Here is a 10,676-nt window from a genome sequence, read left to right as displayed (position 1 = left end):
TTGTCTTCCGAAAAGTCCGTCATTTTGTCTGCGTAAAATTCTGGTGTGAATTTTAGGGTCTGTAAACCATATCGATAATAAGTGTTGTACTGCCCAACGCAACATCCGTCATACTCTACGAAAAAATTTTGCTTCTGATATATTGGCAGAAAAACTTTTTCTGCGGCACTTAAAGCGCTTCTTATGAGGACTGAGAGTTTTGTATAAGACTCCATTTGAAAAAGAGGTTGCACTCCATAATTAGATACACCCATTTCAAGTGCTGGTTTGTCAGTATTCTCATCAACTTCATAAGCATAAAGACAATAAAATTTGCTTTGTTTGCTGCAGACGGGCCAAACACTTCTGTCGGGCGTTTGAGTTGGAATTAAAAATGTCGTTGAAGTCCAATTTGGTCGAACCGTAGGATATACAATAATATCTGCCCCGTTACAAAAAAAAAAGCTGAAGATAAATTGAAAGTAGTTTGGAAATCATTGCCATAATGATTTTTATTAAAGCGTTTATGAAATTTGCTTTTGGTTGAAATTTTCCCCCGTTATTTAGATTGAATATACATCAGTAATTGAATTGTTATGCTAGTCAACAAACAAGCAAGTTTGTTTGACACTGAGTTTCTTTGTAACTCCAAACAAGGTTGTAGAGTGAGCAATTTTAAACTAGGATTTTTGTTTTTTTATTGAACGTTCCGACCATGCACGTTATAGATTCGTATTTTTAAATATGTATTATCCATCACAGTAAAAAGTGAAACTTTGAAAGCACAAGCAAGCTCATCAACAATTTTGGATGTCTATAAACACTTTATATTTCTTTTAACCAGCAGGACACAGCCATTATTTGGTTCTTCACCGCTGTCGTTTCAATGATCTGACATTTTTATACTTATAATCTGTAAAAAATTTTGAATGCCATGAACTCCAATCATAATAATTCAAGTACGTTTTTGCATTTTTGTTCAAATCGCACCAAAAAAGTTTCAACCTTGTACAGTTTCAACGTCCACAGACGGCCTGAAGAGGTTTTAATTCTTCTTAACCAAAGCTTTCATCATTTGTTCACGTTATAACAAAATGTCAGTAGCCCGGGTCAAATAACCAATGAGAAATGGCTCTTCCTTCTGCCATTTTGCTTATTACGCTGAACGAAATCAGTTCTAGCTAGAACAAAATTTCAGTTTGAAAGCGCTTTTCAGGTTATTGCGAAATCCGTTCGCATTTAACAAAATACACAGTTTGGCCTCGCAATGGTCAACCAGTGTTTCAAAAACGAAAGATAGTCTTGCGACAAATAAGGTGTTTTTTTTTCATTAGCAATCAAATCATTGATTTGAGCCGCTCATTGTGGCCTAAGACGGACAAATACAAAGTGACAGTGTTGAACATTGCGCAGAAGTTTTATAGGTTTCTTAGGTTTTACTATAATATGTAATATAAGTTTTCACTTTTTTTTACAAATTCATTATATAATATGCAATACTAAATTTCATATTCTTGGTTTTTATACAAAAACTATGGAAAAAATCATTTCTAGATTATTTTTTGGTTGTGGTCACGCAAAAATTTTGAACAAAAATTTCCTAAAAAAAGTTTTAATTTTTTTTCAGTGACTTTTCAATGTCAAAATTACAACAAACTTTAATTGTGTTTTTATAACGGATTCGCTTAGGTTGATTGGCTCGTAAGCACCCACTAGTGACTTTTCATTTTTGTGTTCGCAACATGTCAAGTATGTTTGCAATCCTCAAGTAACAAGCCCGTTTTCTATGTGTTCAAGAAAACCCGCAAGAGTTGCAATCAATTCATATAACTTTGGATGGATTTTATTGGGCCCACGATTTTTCAAGGTGCTTCGCTTTTCAAACTCTTCCCAAAAACCAGCGAGTGTTAGTACCAGATTCTTCGATTGGAATAGTATATGTCGGCTAGAAATTGCTCGGGGGCGAGCAATCCATGGTTATAAACATCCGATGGTCTTAAGATGATCTATGTTAAGAAGATCTATGTGATCGATGTGTATTAAGGTGATAGGTGATCTATGCCATAAGATAGGCAAACAACTTTCTCATGCATTAAGATAGGTTACAGGTTTTCCCACAAAATGTTATATATGGAACACCTTGTATATAATCTTACGACTTGTTGTAGTTGCAAATTTGAGCACCAAAAAACTTAGCATTTGAAACCTCAAACCTTCAAATGGTAAGTTTTTTGGTACTCAAATTTGCAACTACAGCAAGTCGTAAGATTATATACAAGTTGTTTTTTTCTATCTAGTGTTCCTTGTTGACTAAAAAGTTGGAAAAATATCAAATTGTTTTTTTTTAAAAATTTCTGTTCTTGCATTTTTTTCTTGTTGTTTTATTCTTGCCACGTTTTTAGAACCGATGTTGTAAGAAGTTGTTAAATATTGATACGAACAGTTCTAAGATATGGAACTTTTGTTCAAACTGGGTGATGATACTCAATATTATTATGATACAGATACTGAAAATTATTCAAGAACCTCCAAATAAAACAACGGGTACAAGAGAAAAACCGTTCATTAAGAAGCACTAATGGAGTAAAGAATAATTTAGTTGGAAATTGGCTTTAATGCTTTTTTGAGGATATTTACTGAACAATTAGGAAAACTAAAGCTGAATGTGTGTTTTCTTCTAGCTCAGCTTTTTGTCCAGTAACCCTCAAGTGATCTTTTTACTACAAAAACATTTCCTTTTTTTCACAAAAACCGAAATATCAAAATGATTGCTGAAGAATAAATCTGATTTTTTGAATTAAAAAACGAAAGAGCTAAGGATAGCTAGTCTGTAATGACGTATTGCAAAATACATGCTGCTCATTTTGACAAACATTTCGCCAGCTTTGGCAGGATTTCACACGAAGAGAGCTCCAGGGTGATCAAGTTGTTGCCGGGGTTTCTAAACGTGCAGTGCATTTCATATGACACGGCGACAGTTCGTCTCAGGTGACAATTAGCCTCAATGGACAATTCGTTGCATTTTAAAACAAGCATCGCCGATTACTGTGCAAGTAGCACAAAATGTTCCGACCATGGTCTTTAAAAAATTTCCGACCATAGTTTTTAAAAAATACTACATTTTTTTTCAAATTAAAGTCGTTTTTTGCTTGCTGGGAAAATAGGCATATTCAGCAGGCATTGTAAAATAAGCAAAATGAGCTACACTGTTTTTTGCAGAAATTTTTTTGAATTCTCTACCCTTTTAATTCTTTAAATGCGGCTCAAAAAACTCAACAAAATACCTGTTCTCACAGCTTAAATTAAGCATAAATGGGCTACTGTTACAGTTCGTTTGTCTTACTGGCTCGAAATACTTCAAATCGGTTTTTCTCAAAACCGGGTAATTTTTTTTGGAAAAAATTTTTTTCAATGCTTTTGGAGTCAACGCTGAAAAAGCTTTTATATTGTTATATTGTTAAGCAACCCACGAATTCAATCTCTAGAACTAACCCTTTTCTCCAGCTTCTAGAATAGATTCGCACTTCGATCCGTACCCAGATTAACAATCAGGCTACACAAGCACGTTGTGTTAATCTCTCAAAACTTACGATCGGAATTACCAGCTTCTCTCGGTTTTGGTTAAATTTTCTCTGTTCTTAAAGCCGCGTACCAATCGCCCCACAGTTATGTCTTTTTGTACCTCTGTATAATTAAATATCTCCCTCCCATACAAGTCCCGACGTTCACTGCGGTGCATTCCACATACGTCCTGTGAGCTAAAGGTTCCCATAGGTACACCAGTTCTAAAGGCTGATCTCCCGGTGGCTTTTCAGATCGCTTCAAGTAAATATTTTGTGCAACTGAACCTCAGCTAAAGTTCGCGTTTAAATGGCAGCAATCCCAAGGTCTTTATTTGGTTTATCCCACACATGTTTCTGCCCCCCACAGGTAAGAAACCCACAAATCAGCCTAAGTCTCTACTCATGGAGGTCCAAAAAAACTGACCTGTGATCTATTCCAGTTTGAATCGCGCCTAGCCCTTAGGGAAAAACCGTTCCCCTCCTGGGGTCCGATCAAGCCAAAAAACAACCCCCCAGAAGCTAATAGAATATATTGTCCCCCATATTACTCTGATGAAATAGCTCCCATTCCTTCTGCACCTAAGCACCAATAATTCAATGACTACTTCGGCACCACTTTCAAATATCTATTTCTAGTCCATTAATCAAGCTATGGCTGACCTCAATTTTTAATAAGCCCCTTCTTGTTAATTTCAACATTTTATACTATTTTATAAAAAAACAGAATTTTCTATTAACTCTTCCGATCCCGTATCTAAGTTTTTCTTAGAATCTCACTCATAAGTGAGTTCCATTCTCGTCCACCCAGGATACTCATGGGGAATCAGCACTGTCACTAGGTACTTTTTCGTGTATTTGCTAGCCATTCTGAGGGTAACAGTTCCAAGGGTCATTTAAGGGTCAACCCGGGATCACCAGAGGTCAAGCAAAATCAATGAAATCAGAGGTGGATGGGGGTCCCACCTGCCAAGTTCCATCCATACCCGATTAATACTCCTCGAGTTATCACTTTTCAAGGGTTCATTATCGCCTTTTCCGGGGAATGTCGATTAACACCGAAAGGAGCCGACGGAGAGGGTTTGTTCGCTTGACGCCTTTTCCGGGGCTTGGGGCTACAACACGTTAACGCCATAAAGTCAATATGTCTTGCTCATTATTTTCCGCAAATTGCCTATTTCCGATCCCAGGGGTAATTTTCCGCAGTGCTATTAGTTTTCGGTCGGACCATTGAATTCGGTCGAAACTCATTACCCCAAGTTTCCGCTTCCTATGGTCACCAGGGGTTAAAACTTAGTTCCCGAAATCAAGGGGGGTTTATTTGCACGGGCCATAAAACCGGAAGTAGGGGTCTAAGGGTCTGGTGATTCAAACTTAAGCGTTCCTCATCTAGGGCTTCCATATATTAAATTTTGGGGTCATTCCTATTGCTAGGTACCGAGTCTCACCAGTTTGCGACTAGTTCCTCAGAGCTTGGACTATTTTGAGCTCAGTGTTTTATTTACCTTTCTATTTGCCGAGTTGGCTAACCAATCTCACTAGCATACTCCCAACGTTAGTCTTATTGTGTCTTACTGTAACAAAAAGATTTGAAATACCCCCTCCTAGATTACGTGAATTACGTCCTAGATTAAGTGAGGTGTAAGCGAATTGTTTTTTTTTTTCAATTCTACAAATTTGATATATCATTCATTCCAGTACAAAATTTTTTGTGGTACCTGATTTTGAGTGAAAAAAAAAATGATATGGAAAAATGCTCTGAGAATGTTTGTGGCTTTTTTAATTGCTACGAATTGTCGCCTGCGACCAATTGCCGCTAGCGAATAATTGTCACCTCACGATCAAAATAGGAAAACTTGAGACAAAACATAAATTAAATTTTTAAATGGACCAGATTCATATTCATGTTCATTTTAATCTCACAAAAATTATAAATCGTTTTTGTTAAAAATTGGTGAATTATAAAGAAAACTATTTACAAAAAAAAATAAATCGAAAAATTAATAAATTATAGTCAACTTGTTACAAATAATTAAATAAAATAAGGGCGGATTTACGGGAATTAAAACCCATTGCCACCCAAAGGGTTTCCGCTTTGGACCTTTTTATGACATCTCTTATCTCTTTTTGGTCGACCATTATTAAAATTTCTCTTAAAGTCTCTTCGGAGCCAATATATACTAAATTGAAGGTGAGTGCGTGCCAAAAAACACGCAATTTTCCGGTCAAATTTTTCCAAAAAATGCCTAAAAACATTTTCTTTGGCATTTTTTTCTAAATTTTGCCAGCGGCGCCGAAAGTTTGGCCAAAATAGGGTCTTTTTATCAGTGTTCGAATTATCAATTTATTCAAGACTTTCGAAAATTTATTTTAAAAAAATTAACCGACCCCTCCCCCCCCCCCCCTCGATAAAATCCTAAATCCGCCCCTGCCTGAATTAACACCTTTCAATTCACATCTTTCTTCATCAGTACCATAATTTCGTGATAACCAAAATCCCGCCTGTCAAGTAATATTTGAACTTGATGGAGGGTGAAGGTGACTTCTGATAGCTGCTGCCTGAGGATGAGTTCCTGGTTCCTCTGGAGTTGATGGGGTCACAGAGGGTGTTCTGGCTGAATTTGGGCTCCAGGTTGTTCCAAAAGGCACATCGCTTCGGGAACGGACCATAGTCTGAAGAAGGGAAAGAGTCACGATACGAGATTGGGACCAAGTGAACAACCTCGGCTCCCTCAATTTGGGCAAAATTTGGGGGGGGGGGGTTTGGAGAGAGAGAGATTGTTCACGTGATAAAGTTTTGTTTTTCAGTCAATGAGATTTTAGCATAGTTCATACAGGCCTCAGGGATTGAATTTGCCATTTAGTTTTAGGAAGGAGAGTGTTCACATGGGTCCGAAATGTTATCCTTAAAATATCTACAAATCTTGACAAAGTAGAAAGTTCGAGTTAGTGTAGTTCAAAAGATTTTTTAAAAAACTTGAGAATCCGTTTTTTCAATTTGTAATTCAAGCGAATATTTTTCAAATAATTTGGATTGCTATTTTTCTCTTTTTAGTAAGCTGATGTTCTCTTTTTCACTTTTTAGTAATCTGTTTTTGAGTACTTTGATTTCAACAGTCAAGTACCTCATTGAAAAAGTTTGAGGTCTGGCGGTGATATACAAGACAAGTGCACCGTGACAAGTTAAAGGGCAGTTCTAACTATTAGGGTTTCGTCCTAATGCGAGCGATCTTTATTCCATATGATCCAAAATTGTTTTTTTTTGCAGGGGGCGGAGCATTTAACCACGGAACATCAAAAATTATTCAACCGTCCTGCAGATTTGCATATTGGCACTTTGTTTTATCCCGGGTTGACCATCCTTCAAAACTTCCCCCTATATTAGAACTTCTGATAAGATTTGTAGGAAGTTTCCCGTACTTTACAACTTTCTCCCAAACTTTCTTATTCTTTTTTTATAAATTTTTTATAAATTTTTTATAAACTTTCTTGAAACTTTGTTTTATAAACTTTGTTATGAACGATGATATTAACCCGGGATGATATGAAAAGCAACCCCTACCCTGAGGGAGGTACTGGTTTGTATTGAGTACAGCTGTCCTCTGTCTGCCCCCTTTGGACTGCCATCTGCGCCAGTACTCCTGCTGGTACACAAACTTACTCTCCCTGTTCGGGTTCCCCGTACGCGCAAAGTTCGCCCAGTACCTGGAAAGAAAAGTTTTTGTGGCTTTTCTTCTTTTAGTAATTCAAAGTGTTTAGATTTTTAGTGTTTAATTAAGAGTATGAAAATATGGGAAAGCTGCGAGTCAAGTTGCTTACAATTTTGTGCGGCAAACTCTTCTTAAGTGAAAGTCACAACCCAAAATAATTCTTCAGAAAATAAATAATTAAAATTACGAATCATGAGAAGTCATGAACAAACGTCCCAAATGGTTTTGACTCTTTGCAATTAAACACGCGGAAGAGTAAAATAGTTTAAAAAATGGTAGAATGAATGGTAGCAATAGGTAACATAACGTTAATTCTACTACATAACCCCAACTTGTTGGGTAGGCTTATCATAGAATAGAGACATTCGGTTTCATACGGTTCAACCGGTAACTCATTTTGCCACTCAAGTCGTCACAAACTACTGCAATTTGATGACCAAACTTCTCTCCAATGAAAAATGTTTTTGGAGCTCTTGTAAACCATTAGAAAGTTAATATCTTTAAAATCCACCTCCCCCAAAGTCTACCAATAAATAACCCCCAATGAAGGGGGCGAATGGCGGCGTGGTAAACTGGCAGGGAGGTGGGGGGTCAATGGGGCGGGGGTTTAAACAGGGAGGAAAACGGGGGGGGGGGTGTAAACAGGGAGGGGGTCAACGGGGTAAAAATTAAAAAAATTGAAAAGTGAAATGTAACATTTTATGAAACCTCATACGTAGCAACTGTACTAAACAGGAAATGCGATATTTTTGGAAAAAAAGTTGTCAACTTTATGACTAACCTTTCGAAAAAAATCCATTATAACTGATTACAACCGATTATAAAGGATTATATTGGCATAAAAAAAAATATATAATTAATCCATTTTTGATGGATTATAATCGATTATTTTGTAATTTTATAGATACTGTTGAAGTTGTAGAATGTACAGTAATGAAAAGAATAGTTGTTTAACGTTAATTGCAAAGCAACTGTAAGGCATCAAATCTAAATCCTACGGCACCTTTCTGTTTTAGCTCGTACCGGACAATAGAGATCGCAAGGTAACAACAGCAGGTCCCCAGACAGAAAGAAACAAACTCATATAAATTATATAAACTCAAACTAGTCCCTATCTCAATACTGACTAAAAAATGGCAATATAATCGATTATTATCCATGGAACTCCAGTGCGGGTAACTCGAAGAAGCCAATATGCCTGAGCTAGACCGTTTGAGTTGTCAAGAGGTCGATCTCTTGATGGGTTATGAGAATCTTTTGGTTTGGCGGACTGGTATTGCGGACTGATTAGTCTTATATAATATTTAGGATTCTTGTGAGGAGTGGTTTTAAAAATTAGGAATGAACACCGTATAGGTTTAGAAAAGTCAAATTGATTTTTATGCTGACGTGAGGAAGGGGGAACCCTGAATGATCCAAAGAGCTAGCGAACTGAGTTAGAACCGAGTTGGTTAACTCATAGAGTAATTTCGGATAGGGTACACCGTCTGCTCGTCACGCTATCTTATTTTCGGCCGGATAGATTCGTGCAACTTCTTAGTCTAATACCGATCCTAATCTTACTCTTATACTATCTAGTCTCAGGTTGTTTAACTAGTCTCTGCTAGGCTCAATAGATCTAGGGTATACTGGTTTATTGCGGTTGCTGAAGTGCTCGGGAGAGTCCAACTAATTTCTAAGTTAAATTCAAATCTCTCTGGTGCTGAAATTACAAGTAACTTCAGCACTTACAAATAAGTGGGTTGTTAGTTAGATGGATCATGATTGGTTAAAATTAAATACTTTACATTGGTAAAATATCTAAATTATCCAATCATAAAATGTAGTTTAGATCAGGTTCCACCCATCCGGGTTTTACAGAGTTTTTTAGAATAGTTCTTCTGCAATTCGAAGGATGGATGATGGAAGTTGGTGTTTGGCGAACATCTTATTTCTTCTGTTTCCTTTTTGTTAAAGAAGTTCCAGGAAGCTGGAGTTAGAGACATAAGACGTTGTGTCTTCTAGTGACAACGACTAAGTCTTCGCAACAAACTCAAATCTGATTTCAGAATGGTTGGCTATGTCAGGTTTTTCTGTTCTGCGTGGAGAACTTCTTTTGTGTCTGGTCTAGTTTGGGAATGGCGTGGAGATTGTGCGTGGAGGGGATGCCTGGTTACTCGGATCTGTACGTATACTTGAACATCGAGGTGGTCATTGGTCTAGTTCAATGAAGTCCTTTTCTGCGAAGTCAAGTCGTACTCTAAATCCTTTGAGTTGTGATTGTGAGTGGCATATCGATTGTGGTTGGTCATTCTCTCTCGAGTGTAGTGGGGTCGTTTTGTCTTTAGATGTTCGTCCTTGTTGTTGTATTCTGATCTATGTATTGCATAATGTAATTTACATTTTATAAAACATTTATTAGTTTAATATTTTTTAATTATGATTTTAGTTAGATGTTTTCACAAAAGCTTTTTGTTTTAGTTCGGTTATTTTGAAGAGTTACTCACACTTGAGTAGCTCTTATTAAAAATAGTGGTGTGGTCACAAAGCGTGGATGTAGCGCGGTGGGTTAGGCCGGCTATAGAGCATGCTCAGGACGTCCTTCCTGGTGGGTTAGGCCAGGAGTGGGAGTATGATTTCATGCGGTTTTTGTGAGGGGTCCTGTTATGTGACAACGTTTTATGTTGGGTTTGTTGTGGTTTTTCTTATGTCTTGTTGGTTATGTCCTTTTTCCAAAAAGCAAATTGTTCGTGGTATGGGTTTGTCTTTCGACTTTTTTGTGTTTTATTATTTCTTTCTTAGACTTTATAATAGTCTTCAAAAGAATAAATTATCCAGTTTTAAACTGGGTTAATCCGGTTTGGGTACCGTTGGTTTCCTTTTCTTAGTCATGCTGTTATTCTATGATTTGTGGTATTTAGTAAGCTGCGTTGGTTAGTTTTGTTTAGTATATGATTCCTTTCCAACCGGGTTAAAGGAAAGTTTGAAACATGTTATTATATGTTAGAGTTGTTGAGTGTGAAAACTTGAAACTGAAATTCATTATTTTAAACAATTCTTCGTGGGCGAGCTGTGCGAGTGTGGATAGAATTTCTGTGCGAATGAATGAAAATATCAAAAGGTTAGTACTGCAATTGCATTTTATTAATTTACTGCATAGAATTTGGAAATTTACTGCTAGTTATGGGGGAATTTTAAGTTACAAATTTTCATCATAATTAAATTTACTGCTTGTGGGGAAAATTTTAGAAATGAATTTACTGCATTGGTATTAAATTTATAAATTTATAAGTGTAAGAGATTAATAGAATTGTTGAAGTCTGTTTGATGAAATTTGCGATCTTTATTTGTTTTTTGTGGTTTTTGTAGGTGATCGTCGGATGAAGGCTAAAAATCTAAGGAAAACATGGATAAAGTATGGTGAGTTTTTTAATATTTCAATTAGTTA

General features: G+C 36.6%; 1 protein-coding gene across 1 annotated transcript in view; it reads right to left on the bottom strand.

Annotated features, from left to right (window-relative positions):
* Window positions 1-6,013: 6,013 nt before the first annotated feature.
* The window catches only part of LOC134855408 (cholinesterase 2-like), a gene marked incomplete at its 3' end in the record, with an annotated part of 66,292 nt that continues 61,629 nt past the window's right edge, over window positions 6,014-10,676 (bottom strand). The window contains 2 exon segments of the mRNA XM_063871919.1: window positions 6,014-6,212; window positions 7,102-7,244. Of these exon segments, the coding sequence (XP_063727989.1) occupies window positions 6,014-6,212; window positions 7,102-7,244 (342 nt within the window).

This window comes from Symsagittifera roscoffensis, chromosome 10 (genome assembly GCF_963678635.1).
Source record: "Symsagittifera roscoffensis chromosome 10, txSymRosc1.1, whole genome shotgun sequence".
Taxonomy (NCBI): domain Eukaryota; kingdom Metazoa; phylum Xenacoelomorpha; order Acoela; family Convolutidae; genus Symsagittifera; species Symsagittifera roscoffensis.
The sequence above is the reverse complement of the archived record's forward strand: the minus strand, read 5'-3'. Positions and strand labels throughout refer to the sequence as shown.